The sequence below is a fragment of the Indicator indicator genome, chromosome 5, assembly GCF_027791375.1.
Source record: "Indicator indicator isolate 239-I01 chromosome 5, UM_Iind_1.1, whole genome shotgun sequence".
Taxonomy (NCBI): domain Eukaryota; kingdom Metazoa; phylum Chordata; class Aves; order Piciformes; family Indicatoridae; genus Indicator; species Indicator indicator.
In genome coordinates this window covers 36,399,442-36,415,289 of record NC_072014.1, presented here as the reverse complement: position 1 = coordinate 36,415,289, position 15,848 = coordinate 36,399,442, and the positions used below count along the sequence as shown (strand labels likewise).

At 39.3% G+C, this 15,848-nt stretch overlaps 1 protein-coding gene across 1 annotated transcript in view; it reads right to left on the bottom strand.

The window, feature by feature from the left end:
- The window catches only part of THSD7B (thrombospondin type 1 domain containing 7B), a 277,058-nt gene that overhangs the window by 175,920 nt on the left and 85,290 nt on the right, over window positions 1-15,848 (bottom strand). Inside the window, exons 5-6 of the mRNA XM_054381025.1 lie at window positions 13,236-13,391; window positions 11,270-11,467 (exon numbers count right to left, since the gene is read on the bottom strand). Coding sequence (XP_054237000.1) covers window positions 11,270-11,467; window positions 13,236-13,391 — 354 coding nt within the window. The remainder of the gene's footprint in view (window positions 1-11,269; window positions 11,468-13,235; window positions 13,392-15,848) is intronic.

Below are 15,848 nucleotides of genomic sequence, written 5' to 3'. Positions count from 1 at the left end.
TATTTTTTTTTCCAAAAAATATTTTGTGAACACCTCTGCAAACCATCAGCTCTCTCTGCCATATGAAAAGCTCATGGCTCTACAACCCATGCTGGGCTTTCTTGACATGTCTCTATAGGATCCTTCAGAAAAGCTGTGTGAATGATGACAGACATATGCTGTAATTTCTGGTTAAAGAGAAATGGCTGAAGGACAGTACTAATGCAAAAAACCCGAGTTCCTGTATCTCAAGGGGATATTATGGGTAGGAAACTATAAAGCCTAAGGAAGTTTTGAGGTTGCAACTGTGTAAAGAGGCTCTAAAAGCACCATGCCAAAACCAGGTGAAAATACCACTCGTGAATGCTGTGAATAGCCATCAGTTATTTTGAGAGTCCCTTTATGTGTATCAAAACAGACAAGGGTATGACTGAAGCATAAAGTGCCTTAGAGACTCTGCTTGGGATGGGGGGGCATAAAAAGGTGTAATAAAGTGTCCTCTCTTCTTACATTCTTCTATTTCTCAAGATTGTGTGTTCGGTGCTATGTGTTTGAGAGACTTAACAAACATACCACATCATATACAAGGAATGAGGGAAATATCTAGGTAGGTTAAACACTTTCTTCAGTAGCAGAGAAGAAGTGAAATCCTTAACCACATTTAGAACTCTTAAGGATGAGATTAACCCTCACTTGTCACATCTTCCATATGCTCCTCCTGGTAATTTCAGCCACCTCTTGGTCACAGATCCAGAATCCTGTCTTTAATAACACTTTTCAAATCAATCTTTCTGGCCTCCTTCCTCATCAAACCCCAGAAGTTCATTTTAGAACTTGTCATCTCCCTACCTTTCAAATACAGCTCAAGAAGGATCCTGTTTTGCTCACATCTCCCTTTTGTTGGTATTCCCTAAGAAATACAATAACTCTCTAGAAAGGCTATGAATGTAACATGTATGTGGAGTTATGTTTAGTTTAAAGAAAACAGGCAAAAAAGTATTTTTATGCTGCATGCTCCATTTCACTAAGAAAACAAGAACTGCTATTGCCACTTGTAGGCATTCTTCTTATTTCTTACGGAAACAATATGGGATTTTTCTGCAACACATACTGAGGGGAAAAACCCAAATAAATCTATCTTAAGATTCCTTTTCCAGGCTTAAAAAGTAACTATAAATTCTTCCACAGTTATAAAATACAATACGAAAACCCTATTTCAGTCTCATAACTGAAAGAACAGAAAGCATCAAACTCAATAAAGATGCCTTAGACATTAATAAATAAATAAATACTTCAAAAATATTCATTTGCACTATCCTAATATATGAATATAAATTCTCCTCTACAGTGCCTTCAAACCTTGCACCAATGTAACAGACCTACAGGTCCCACACGCACGCCATGCTCTTTAGGTAACCTTTATCACAACCTCAGATCAACTTACATCAAACTTTCTCCATAACATTTAAAACATAAAGGGCAATACAGATCTTGCCATAATAAGTGATGTTTATATTTTTCTTAATGTTGTAATTCGTATTTCTGAAAGGGCTACCTTGACCCTTTGTTCCAAACCTACAGGTGTTTGAAGCTCAGGTTTAGTTTTCTAAAAGCCTCAGCACCCGCTGCTCCCTCTCACTAGCACAAGTGGGAGGTGGACCTCTGAAAATCCATCTCCTCTCTGCTCAAACAGCCATAGGGAAGAAATGGCCTTTGCCCTTACCATTTTAACTATGCTTTGAAGTCTTGAAAAAATACCTTTTGCAGACATTAGGTACCAAAAAGGAGCAGTACATACTGAAAAAAATCATTCATTTGAGGGCACTCTGCACCAACCATGAGCTCACACTTAGCTCAGGTGGCACAAAAGTAGTATTTTCACAGGTATCTGTGATACCTCACATTGACAAGCAAAGGGAGGATGAAAGCTGGCTATATCCCTAATCAACATCATTGGTATCTGTCTGCCATCTACACAGAGCTAACATCACCAATGGATACGGGCAAGATCTGCCTTCTGAATGACTGACAGAAATCACACCACCAGCAAGTGAAAAAGCACAGTTCAAGTGGAAATCATGCAATGTATTTGCATTCAAAGATAAAAAAAAAATAATCAAAGTACGTTTGAGTTTATTATCTAGATTCAAAGCCACAGCCTTCCAGATTTCCAGCATTAGATATTTAAGCCTGTGTTTTAGCACAATATGCCAGACTCTAAGACACAGATATTTGCACAAATGCAGCTACTACAAGAACTGCTTATAGACTTTTGAGTTTCTGTCTTCCTTGGCTAATGGGCCATATGTTTCATCTTGAAAGAAGTAAAACTGTTGAAGAGTGACTATGCAACAGAAGCTCTTACTTTGCAGCAGCTTACCCTAAAATTAACCTAAAGCTGATTTCTGTTTCTTTTGCTGACATCAGTTTCATTAGAGGATGCAAAGACAATATATTCACTTGAACTCATCATGGTATCTGACCTCAGATTGTCAGTGCACTAGTCCTAGAGCAGGTCACATTCTGCATTTTGTCTCTTTAAATGTCGGACATTTGGCATGGTACCAGCTGCTGTGAGGTAAGGCTTGAGAGAGGTAACTGCATCCCCTCCACCTGGCTCCTAAACAGCCAGCCTTCTCAAAGAGCACATCAATCTTTATGACTGGGGAAAAAGAAAAAAAAACCAACAAAACAGTATCAGATCTATTGAGCAAGCCACACAGTGTTCTTTGGTATTCCTAAAACACTCATAATACTCATCAGCCTTCCTACTACAGCTGCAAAATGGGAACTATGGATCCTATCTAATTGCTAGAGGGCTCTGCACATTGCCCTTAAGGATTTGTGTTTCTAACAGCCAGAAAAACATACTGGTTTGGGATCAACAGCTCAGATGATGGGGTATGATGGGGTAGGCTCATGAACTAAGAGGAGGAATGAGCAATGTGGTGCAGAAGGCTGAGCCCCATGACAGTAATTGAACCTGCAGGCTTAGAAAAGCTGATAGCTGTTTAATTTTATTGATTGTTATGTGCAAGTATGTCAAGCAACTGGGTAATTTTACCATTCCCTACAAAATCATTTCAAATATTACAGCTGTAAAGTGGTCTCACCTCAGCTGGCATTTACATGAACAGTCCATAATGTACATGTATTAATCACATCCTCCTCAGGCAAGTTCCTTCCTGCTAATGTTGACAGGACAGAAATTTGACCAAAATTTGACCAGGATATAAGTCTGTCTTTTTGAACCTCCATGATGTAAGAAGCCAAGATAGAACAGTTCTAATCCATTGATCAAGCTGCTTAACTTTTAGCTACATATCTTTCATTCACTAGAGAATAGCCCTAGAAGAGCACTCTCCAGCCACCCCTCTCAGTAAGTGAAAGCCCTCACAGGTACACTCCTCATACAGGCAGACTGAGGGGAAAGCATCACTGAAGAACTGAGCTGAATTATGTTACTCTGTATTAAGGTCAGGTTAAAGACTGGTGTGTTTCCACATTAACCTGAAAATAAGTGTTGTGATTTTACAAACAAAACTGCTTTTTTCAGTATCCAAGAGTTTCAGCTTCTAAAATAATGACCATAAACTCAATTTATGCTGTGCTTCTAGGAGCAACGAAATCTAGATGTACCATTAGACACAGTGTTGTGTCACTGGACACGATGCATCAATGAAGACTTAAGATCTTACTCTGGTGTGTCACGAAGAACTTATTTAAACCTTGCTTCCAATAAACTGAACACAGTAAATCTTTTCTCTGAGAAGTTAAACAGACTGCAAATTCATTCTATATTATTAATCAATTACAAGATGGAAGCCCAAGAATTCTCCCCAGTTAAGAACTTGGCTTTGCTGAAATGTATGTTAAAACAGAACTTCTCAGAAAGCTGCTAGTTTCAAGGCCTTGAGCAACCAAATCTAGTTAGGAGGCAGCCCTGCCTACCACTGGGAGGTCAGAGTAGATGAGGTCCCTTCCAACCTAAGCCATTCTATGATTCATACCCTTAACCATCTCTACTTGCAGTCTCTTCCTTCTGGAGGATTCAGGCACAGATTGGGGATGCTCCTGCCTGTCATGATGCAACCTGCCTCTGTGGACAACCACTCTTAGGACCACAGGACATGCTGTGATTGAAGTGGATGTACAGACAGGTATCTGAGCACACTATGCTACCCCTAAAGAGTCTTCAGCTCCCCTAAGTACAGAGTTTCACTGTCAAGCTCTGGCAGAATATAATATTGGATCTTAAAATAACACAGCTTTGATTACTTTACTTCCCTTTACTCCTTGCTTGAATTCCAACAGGATGTCAGTGTCTGCTCTGTCAATAGAGCTGCGTGAATAATGGATTTTTGTTTAGCCATTGAACCAAAAAAAAAAAGGAAAAAGAAAAGGAAGACAAAACTTTGTATGTCTTGTTTTAAGTAGACTGAAGAGAGACTGAAGAGGATTTAGGAACACAAGTAATTTCAAGACAAGGCAACATGTTTACATAAAGAAATATTTTGCTTTTATATTAACCATCTCTTCAAAATATTTTGATTTTTTCATTTAATTTCCAAGTTCCTTTACTAAAAAAAAGCAGGCATTAATCATTTAACTGAAAAAAATGCAAAGAAAACATTTTGACTGTGAAATGTTGTTCTCCAGTTTTACAAATAAAAGTGTCAGATGGAAAAGGAACTTGGGAATAGATGGATTTCAACACAAACGCACTAAACCAAAAACTCTTTGTGGTAACTGCCACATTCTAGATACCAAATGTTAGAATTGAAGGATTGCACTGAAAAAATAAAACCAAACTGTTGTGCTGAAATTTCTCTTACCAGCACTGTCAGGAAAGCAGCAATAGCAATAGCATAAAGATTTTCCATTTGAAAGCAAAAGTGCAACAGCCCTAAAAGTTTTGTAAACTCCCTTATTTTGTGGGTTTCCTCTACTCAGCACCTCCTGCAAACAAGCCCAGTGGTTGTGGGGTTTGGTTGCTGGGTATTTTTGGGTGGGGAGGTAGGTATTTTTAGGATTTTTTTTTTTTTTAATGTTAGTACCAGGTAAAAAAGGAAAAAGAAAAGCAGAGCTTTAACCATCTGGCATAACACTGCTGAAATAAGGATGACTGATTGTTTTCTTTATTCCACAACGACGTATGCTCTCAACTCCTCTTTGCTGCCATTCACACAGCCCCACACCCAGCAGTGCTGATGCTCGAGAAGCCTGGCGTCAGGTGATGGGTGCTGCCCCCCAGCTCACATAACTCCTGCAGCTTGAAGCCAGAAGCTTGTTCCAACAAAAATATTTAAAGAAGACAACTTGCCACCATACCAGCTATGACAGTAGGGTTGCAGTATATTTTATTTCTAAGCTACCCATCTTGGTAGAGACTGTAGCGGGGTGGCTTGCCCCTAACAGCCATGAGTCCCAGGACCTGGCAGCTATTATTTGGTTATCAGATATGACTGGGAAGGATGCACAGAAATTTCCAAAGTGCTTAGAAGGACCTAGGGGAAGCAGAAGCTGCTGAAGAAGGTAGCTCTGTGACACATCCAAGGAACAGTCACTCGGGTGCTGCAGGAAAGAGAGACAGCAATGCTCTCCTGAGTACCTCTGGACTCTTCTCCTCTGGCTTCAGCACCTGCATTTCCCTATCACTGCCTTAACTGTGCATGAATAGGGAACTAACAGGTTATTTGGCACTGTTATAAAAACTGTCCTCAAAAGGGAAGACAACCCCACAATCCTAACTCTCACAAAATAAAGAAATCCTGATAGGCAAGCTGACAGTATAGAAAGGCAAATACTCAGCAGCTTTTGAGCTGTGACTAGATTTGTTAACCAGGAGTAGAGCAAACCACCCTGAATCCAGCAAAACCACACAACCTTTGCATGAAACCTTGTTGCCAGTCTGGTAATTTCTGATTACAACAATGAAGCCTTTGGGTATGCAGTATTTCATATTTTTGATTACTTAGCCAGTATGCTGTTTAATATCACAGAAAAACTGTATTTCTTACTAGGTATCAGAACAAACAGAAGCAAATTAATAAATGATGATGTGAATTACAAGGAAACTGACTGACAACTCGCATGTATGATTCTGAATAATAACATTTTACAATCTATTCAGCACACTGTTCATAGTTGAGATTTACTTTACAGTATTGTCAGAAACACAAACACTTGAAAATGAATTGTTACTTTTATGAGTCATACTTGTTATTTCATGAGTTTATTGTTTTAAGTCCTTTTACACATGTTCTCAGGTGGTGCTCTTTAGCATAACTGTTCTGTTCACAAGATACAGGACTGTAACTTGCATTTCTAAAAGCTGCAATTTGGTTCAACATCTGTCTTGTTTCAGCCCATTTTCCTGTTGCCTAAAATAGGTAAGAAAAATACCAATAAAAAGGATTCCTGCCCAGAGAGGTTGTGGAGTCTCCTTCTCTGGAGATTTTCAAAACCCACCTGGATGCATTCCTGTGCGGACTACCCTAAGTGATCCTGCTCTGGCAGGGGGTTTGGACCTGATGATCTCTGGAAATCCCTTCCAACCTCTAATGTACTGTGATAGTGTAATGAACCCAACAACATTTTCATGTTAAAATCAGTTATATTTTTTAGCACCTGAATCAAAAGACTGGGACACTACCTATGACTGCACACCAGATCTTGTTTGGACTCAGCTTGCTGACTCTGAGCCAAGTCATGCTGACTAATGCTATCTGAAGTTTTCTGCATGATACTAGACCACTGAATTCTCTTTGTTTCACCATATTCAAAGTGTTTGCACCTATCACAAAGACACAAGAAGCAGAGCACACAAAAATTTATTTTGGTCACTGTCTTCAAAAAATGAAACACAATGTATTTTGGCTACTGCCCAACTGCATTTTAAACTGAGAACTCTTTGACCATGTTCATGGTTTTGTATCTACTGGGAAGCAACATTCAAGGAGAACAAACAAACTGGAAAATTTTCAGAGTTGTTTTCACCTAGTTAATGCACACAAATGCCTGTTGGTTCTAACCAAGACAGCCCAAATTCAAATGTCAAATACCTGCAACTTTCTGATCAAGAATACATTAAAAATGGGCGATTGCTCAATTCCTTGTTGAACAACCTATAACAACTCTGAGAAAAATCACAAATAATTCTTGGGTTGCCTGTGAATATAAAAAAGAGGTTTGAAATAAATGCTTTGTTCTGAATTATAGATCCCTGTACCCAAACATACACTTATGCAATCATATTTCCCTGTACTATGATCCATTTTCCTGTACTATTCTTTTGACTTCACAGACTTCCCCAAAAGTATCTGTTGTTGTTCACTAGCTAAATAGAATGCACACACTTTGCTGAAAAAAATTGTTTGGAGGAAACATGTAATACAGGTCTTTTTTCAGTCCTTGCATTACTTCACTGCATTTCTACCCATTCTTTAATTTCATTTGTTACATGACTGACTTCTCTTGCTCCAGCAGAGGTGCTCTCCAGGGACGTGGACCAGACACTAAGAATTTCTTGCAAGTGTAATATGAATGATCAAGAGCTTATTAACAGATACCAGAGACACAGTTAGGTGGGAGCAGCCACCTAACAGTGACAAAGTAATAAGATTATTATGGTCTTCTCATTCCTCCTCATCTATGCTAACTGCTGCAAATCATGAATTATAGACTACAGCTACTCCATGAGAAAATGCTGTAGAGAGTACATGCCCTATGGAGGCCCTCTTCATCATGGACCCTCTATATTAACCTATTTAAGGAAAAAAAGTCATTTTTGTACCTCAATAATCGAGTGGAAGTAAGAGTGCCACATCACTAAAATTCCTATCTTCTTACAAAGAGATTTCTAGTCTTCAGAGAAACCCTGCAAACCAGTTAGGCTCATGCATGACTCCTGAGTTGTTATAACTGAATCTCAGGCCAGCACAAAATCTTCTCACTAGAATGGTGTTTATTTAAAATGGAAAAAAAGACTCTAAAATGAGAGTCAGAGCTCAGTTGAACAGGTTAGTTAGCTCATCTCCCACACAGGTTCCTCTCAACCCTCTCTCAGGGCATGGACTGGAACTACAACATGTAAGAGATATGGCATGGGAGAAAGACATTAGGGTGACTAGAAGTGGGACAGAAAAGGGCTAATGATGTGTTAACGTCACTCGCTGTCTATGAGCGTGTATCAGAGAGAAAGATGCACCTTCAAGCTCAGCCTTCCTGGAGGTAAGTTTAGGTCAGCAGGATCCCACAGGCTCTGCCAGCATCAGCAAAGTCCTCTGCTAGGGGAGAGAGGACTGAAAAACAAAGCCAGTTCCCTTCAACTGCAGTCAATGTAATTAGAGATAATTTTTCATAATGGAAAAAATGGCCTCCTCATGAGAAAGACCTCAGGTCTCTGAGCTGTGAAGAACACGCAACAGCGCAGCGTTGCACCGCAGAGCATGGGGTAGCGAAGGACACAGAATCACAGAATGTTAGGGGTTGGAAGACCATTGAGTCCAACCCCCCTGCCAAAGGAGGATCACCTAGGGCAGGCCACACAGGAATGCATCCAGATGGGTTTTGAAAGTCTCCAGAGAGGGATACTCCACAACCTCTCTAGGCAGCCTGCTCCAGTACTCCAGCACCTTCACCGTGAAGAAATGTCTCCTCATTTTGAGGTGGAACCTCCTTGTGCTAGCTTGTACCTGTTGTTCTTTGTCCTGTCACTGGGCACCACCAAAAAGAGACTGGCACCTTCACCTTGACACCCACCCCTGGGGTATTTATAGGCATTGGTAAGATCCCCTCATCTCAAGACTAAACAGCCCCAGGTCTCTCAGTCTTTCTTCATGGCTTCAGTCACACTGTGGATGGAAGGAGAGGAGAAGGTGGGCATCACAGAAGCTGTGATGTCAAGCTCTTCTGCAGTACAGCTGACACAAACAAGACTGACAGATCAGCTACTTCTGCTTAGGCCCACCATTCCACAGAGAAGTCAGCTAACACACTGCAGCACAAAGAGGTGAGCGTCATGCCAAAATCTGGCATTTATATGAAAATGAAGATGTCTTGCAGGCAGGGATACACAGAGGACACAAAGTACCCTAATCAACATACTCCAGGCTCAAATGAACTATTGTTAAGATGATGACAGATGGGATTTTGTCACTTAACAGGGTCACAAAAAAATGACATTTTTTATTCCTTTAGGCACCCAGAGGGAATACTGAGTAACAATGCCAGGCACAGATGACAAAATGATTGGATAAACAACTGGATTTTAGGATACAGAGCTGAATTCTACAAAAGATCCTTAAGTAAATGAAAATACCAGCACATAATGCAGTTACTCTAAATGCGTTCAGCAGCGCAGTTGCTTGCACAGAATTCTGAACTGTATAATACCATGCATTAGCATAGGCCTTACACTACTTTACCTGTAACTGATATCTCTCTCAGATTCACATGAATCCCTTCTGGCTTTTCACTGCCAACTAACTAATTATTGCAGGATAAAACACTATACACAACTCTGCTGCTTACTCCAGCTTTTATGCAAGAAAATACAGCACTTAGGGCAATGGGACTCACAGAAGGAAAATGTAATTCAACTAATATACTGGATTGACAGAACAATTCAACTTTTTTTCCCCCAACTTTGTCTTTAAGGACTCTGTCAGCCCTGCCCCAGTGGATGAAAAATTCAGACAAGTTTAAAACTAACTAGTGCTCTTCATCTGCCTACTGATCTGGATATTCCTTTGTGAAACTTTCTCCATTAGAACAGGACAATCAATGACCAGGCCTTCTGACAATGTTTGTATCAGAGTGGCAGGGTGGGAAGCATGTCCAAACTTTTTCTTTCTCTGTAACTAGAACATACACAAAGTAATTGAAATGGAAAAGGGTACCAAGAGACCTCCAATATCTTGTTGAACTAAGTGAAGAAGAGACACATCAAAGGCATGGCTTCCTAAGGATCATAGCCACAGAGAACAGTTTGATCAGAGATCAGTGAGCATCTGCCATGTTACATGCTTTCCTTCCCAGTCACAAGTTGGATGCTGGCACAGTTTTAACAATGATGTGAAGCACGTGGTGCTCCTTAGCAATACAAGACTCCATCTGCACACATTGCCGTAGGACCAGACCTACAGTTATGATCACACATCAGAAGAGAGCACTCAGACCAAATTCAGAGGTGGCTTTCTCCTCTCTAGTATATTCTAGCTGTGTTGTTTTGTAACACAATTTTCCCCACTCCCCACCCCATTCTTACAAACATACAAGAAAATCACATCTATTTTAAATGTATTTCAGGAGGACCTGTGCCCTTCAGTCAAAGCAGACAGATTCTAACGCCTCATAAACCACACACTATTTTTAACCACTTGCCAATTAACCCCTCTTGTTATTGACTTGAAATTGTTTTCTGTGATCAGTCAGAGCACCATGAATTCTCTATTTCAGATAAAATATCAGGCACTAAAGTTCCACACTTTTGCCACTTTTGAGATGATAGTACAGTCTCACTGTGACCAAGGACTACAAAATCACGCTCCATGTAATTGAATCTAAAGATCTGGCAACACTGACCTTATCAAGAAATGAAACCTTTGGCTGAGGTTCAAACTGTGCACAAGAAATAAACACTTGCTGGTTGCTTGTAAACGTCATATAAAAACGTACTTATACATTATTAACAACTTGTAAACTGAACACACTGCTGGTCTCCAACTGCTGCCAAGGAAAGTATTATTCAGTACCATAATTTCATTTACATCTAATTCTTGTATTAATTTTGGCAGCACAATCAAGCATCCCTTCTCATGATTATAAAAGGGTTATCACAACAAGATAAACATTCAGACCACACACTAAGAAGTGAGGATAGAAAAAATACTAGAGGCCAGATCAATTTTGTGAATGCCCAGAGTGCTACTGATCTCAGTGACAGCCCAACTTTCGTACAGGATGTGTGAGAAAAAAGGATTCTAAGAAGAACCAAATCATTAGTATCCTCCTTTTGTTGTGATAAGACCAACAGTGACAACGCATGACCTGTACTAGTGAGCTGTCTCCTTTAGGATACAATAGAATACAAGGCTGCAAGCAAAATCCCAGGTTAACACCACCACTAGGTTTTTGTGAGCATCACATTCAACTCAAAAATCTGAGTGTTTCATAAAAATTCAGTAAAGATCTATCGCAAACAATCACAACTGCACTGCAGCAGAATTGTCATCTTACGTAGAGGCACAAAAATCAATGGGGCTTTTAAGACAATACCTTTACCCACCTTTCTTGTTCCTGCATACAGCTGTCAGCATACGCTTTCCAGGTCCACATTTTCCATGGTTAGTCACACACATACCTTCTGAAACAATCCACTCATAACACACTGGGTCTTCACAAGGAATAGACTCAATTAAATGTGGACAGCCTGCCAGGGTGCCTACAGGATCTACAGTCACTTGCCTTTGTCTCATTCTAAAGCCTGAAAAAAAGAGAAGCAAAATTAATGGGACAACCACAGAAAATATTTACACCAATAATTTAGTAGCAATAGGACTATATGGGGCATCTGGAATTGGAGGATATGAAGACAAACAGAAATACAATGTTTACAAACTGAATTGATTGAGACAATACTAGGGTTTACGTGCCCACAGTCCAGGCATACAAAATTTAATAGTGTGTAAAGAATTCCAACAACCCACATTTTTCACATCTCTTTTTGCCTTTCATCAAAATCAGACAGAAATAGACATGTCCAAATACAGGAATTTGCCATTGATGCACATGTTTATTCAGTAACAACATTAAGATAAAAAGAGAGAAACAGTTAAGGAACTGAAGATAAAAGCACATGTACATTCTGCCTGGGAATCCGCTAATGAAAAGACTTGTTTTGAGATACAGCAGAGCAGTTTACTAAGAAATTAGTATTCTGCTTTATGAAGGTGTAAGGATTTCTGATACATAATGCATATCAGACCTCTTTGAAATGACATCCTTCTAAATTGGAAGATTCAAATGTAAAGTGAAAGAAAAAGGTTACAGAAGTAATGAACGAAATGATTGTATAATCTACCTCCTTCTGAATAAAACCAAAAGTCATGCTGCTGTATAAAATGCTGAACTAATACACAAGTATCTTTGAGCATGTGTTGTTATGCAAATGACACAGAGAAAGGCAAAAAAAACCCAAAACCCCAAAAAAACCCAAAACATGGTGGACTTTCCTGCAACCATCTCAGACAAGGGGCAAATAGACAGCACTCGTGGACCCTTGGAAATGCCTTAGTCATGAAACAGCAGGTAAAAAAAATAATTAAAAAAGAGACAAAAAGAAAAGAAAACAAAACCAAACCCCAATCAACCAACCAACAACCACCACCAAAACAAAACAAAAAAAAGACACAAGCCCCCCCCCCAACAACAACAACAACATTCCAGAGGATATAACAGACTAAATGTCAAAGCTGCAAAAAGAAATAATTCAAAACAATTTAAAGCTGAAATGGTTTTGAAAATGTTTATATTTAACCATATAATTTTAATTTTTTTTTTTAATTTGAAGGATTCTGACAAGATCCAATCACTTCAAAATGCTGTTTTAGAAAGCATAATTTCTAAATAATACTCATTCCCTGACTCCAACAGTCATCTTTTCAACTTAGAGCTTTAGGAAAGGCTCTGCAATGAATCTCTCAGTGTCACAGCAACAAACACGTACACCAGTCAATTCAGGTACAGAAGGGTTAAATCATATTGCACACTCTTCTTGCAGGAATTTAAACCAAATTCAGAATCATCTCTTTGGTCAGCCCAACTTCAGGGTGGCAGGGCTGTGGGATACACCTCAGTCCTGATGCCTTCTAATCTGATCCAAGTATTCCCCTTGAATCCAGGCACACAGAAGGAATTCTGAGGGTCATCTGAGAGGGACAGCCAGACACAACAGAGGTCTAGAGCTGCTATCCCAAGGAATTCTCCTTATCTTCAGGTTCAGTGCAGGACAAGAGGATCTGAACCAGACTCAAAATCTTATTTATTTATTATTCCATCTTCCAAGAATAACTGCAAAAAATTTTTAAAGGTTATATTCCACTCCTATATACACACATATCTTACATTATATAAGCACTTTAAGCTCCCAATGTAGAATTGACCCCACTGCTTTTGCAATCTTGTCATAATATTTCATTAGTTGCTTTAGATCCCCCAATGCTTCAAAAGCAATGTATAAGAGTAGCCATCACCTCTTCTTCCATGGTGGTCCTGGCAGTTCTCAGGAAGGCAGGGACCCCACACCGACCAGGAGGACACTATGCACTCAGACAGGCATGGCAGGTCACACAGCTGGGAGGAGGAGGGAGCAGGACCCAGGCACAGCTTCCCATCAACTGGCCTAGTAACTAAGAGGTAAAAGAAAGGAAGAGAAGAGAAAAAAAAAAAAAAAAAAAGAAAAAGGGCTTTAACTTTGCCCTGTCCAACACAGTGAGCTCTGAAGTTTACTGCTAGCCTTAGTTTTACAGAAGGCACCAAAATGCAGTGCTTCCTTAGGATCTTAATGCCTAGGTTTTAATCCTGTGCTCAGCATGACACTTGAAGTTTTACCTAAATGATTCACATTCAGCAGACCAATTAAGACTATGCTTAATGGTAAAAGAGTGATTTAAAGATTTAATGCTGATCTTCGACAATGCTAGAACAACAAACTGGAATCTAAGCTGCCACATTTATGGGCAAGGAGACCTCTTTACACTTTACTGAAGAGAAAGAAAATCCTAAAATCTCACAGTGCAAATGGGAGCCAGGCAGAGGCAGGTGATAAATGCCTGAGCATGGGGAACCTCCCCATATCCACCCCTTCTAGGGTGCTACTACCTGTAGATTACAGATGCAGGATCCACATCTTTGAATTTTTTTCATCTACTTTCAATAAAATTGAGGTCTCAGTTTCTTCTAAACAAATGTGTGCAGAAAGCATCTTTTCTGCCTAGAAGGAGAGAGAACACACTCCCTTGGGCTGCCCACACCCAAGGCAGGAATGAATCTCCAAATATCTTTATCCAAGAGATGAGTCAACCACAAACTCTGTCAAGTACCAGTTTAGTTGATACTAACAATGAATTTGGAAAGCTAATGCCCTTTGTATTTTCATTTATCAGAAGAGACTTCTGGTTTCAATTAGCTTCTCTTGCCTCTTTATTCGGGGCAGAGGGAGGAAAGAAAGGAAGGAAAAAGACTTTAAAATCTGTCTTCTGAGTCATTATATGATATTGCATTTTAATTACATTATGGGCTGAATTTGGCTGTCTCTTTAGATAAATCAATATCAAAGCAGTCTTTCAAAAGGCAAAGGCTTGTTTGAGTTTAGTCTGCCATGGTATTACCAAGACTTCATTAATTTTTATAGCTACTGAGTTTGCATTATCCCCATTTTTATTTTTAATATCTATTTCTCTTTGCTTCCATGCATGGAATTGACTTGAAAAGAATTTATAAAAAATATGCCAAATATATGAGTAATCACTTACTTTTATTTTTTTAATACATTTTACTATTTTCTTTAAAATGAATCATTTCAAGAAAATCACAACTTTCTTAAACACAAGAATTCAATGCTAAAAATGCCCATAAATTGTTATTTGCACATCCTGAAGTTGAGACTTCAAACCAGTATCTGTGCTTATGATTCCAGCTCATCAGAATAACAGGATTAAACAACAGATCTGATTTAATTCTAAACTGAAAGATAATATCTTAGTAGAAAAGATCATTTTCTGAGTGATTTCTGAGACACTGTAAGGCCTTTGACATGTTCATTTAGTGATTACAACAAGGTGGCATAAATCCAATTCACCTGACTGCTAAGATAAACAGACCATTTCTAGAGACCTTGCAAGTGAAGTGACAGACAGAATGAGATAAATATTAGAGTTTTAAAGAAGTCTCATGCATGGCTTAACCTGCCTTTCAGCATCAAGTTTTGCTGAACTGTATCATCTTTGAGAGTTCAATTGAAGAAATAAAAGGAAACAAAACCGAGTGCAGCTGGTCAACCCAAGGAATAAAGTCCAGTTTTACTCTGCTCTAACTTAGGGTGTCATTCTTAGCAATGGCTCTTTCATCCTCACTGAATTTTAGACTGTTTCTATATTGCAATTCAGCTGTTTAAATGTGGAAGTCACTAGATGAAGTTGATGGTTCTTCTACCTTGAAAACAAGCCAGCTGCAACCAGTGGTGCCAGGGGTGTTTTAAATTAATTTTGGATAAAGGAAAACAAGAAAAAATTATTCCAAAAAGTTAAAGGGGCAAGTTTTTGTTGGTACATTCAACTTACCACCCATTCCAGACTCATGGAGGACTACCAGGAAATCCTGCCTTCCTCTCCCAGCCAACCACCTTCCTCTTCTCTTCCTCCCTTGGACTGATGCCCTGTTTAATACTAGCACAGGGAGCTCTGTCTCCCAGGACCAACACCCTGTTTGTCACTGGAATAAAATTGCTTGCTTACTCCTATCCTCAAGTACTTCTATATATTCTGTAAAATATAAATCAGAAAAATACACAGACTATTCTAATCAAATATCCAAATACATTCTAGTCTCCAGGAATAACTCAAGAACAAAAAGAGACAAGATGCTTTATTAAATGCACATAGAATGCCATTCTTCTCCAAAACCAATCAGGCATACAGACCCACAGCGCATAGCATGCTAGCCAGACTGACTGGATGGACCAAGTCAGGCTGTGAATGAATAAGAACAGGGGAGGGAAAATCAGACATTCCATGTAGCAAATGTAACATATCCTCTGTGGCTAATCAGCTCTTCTTCCCCTCCATTAACCCCAGCCCCATGCAATG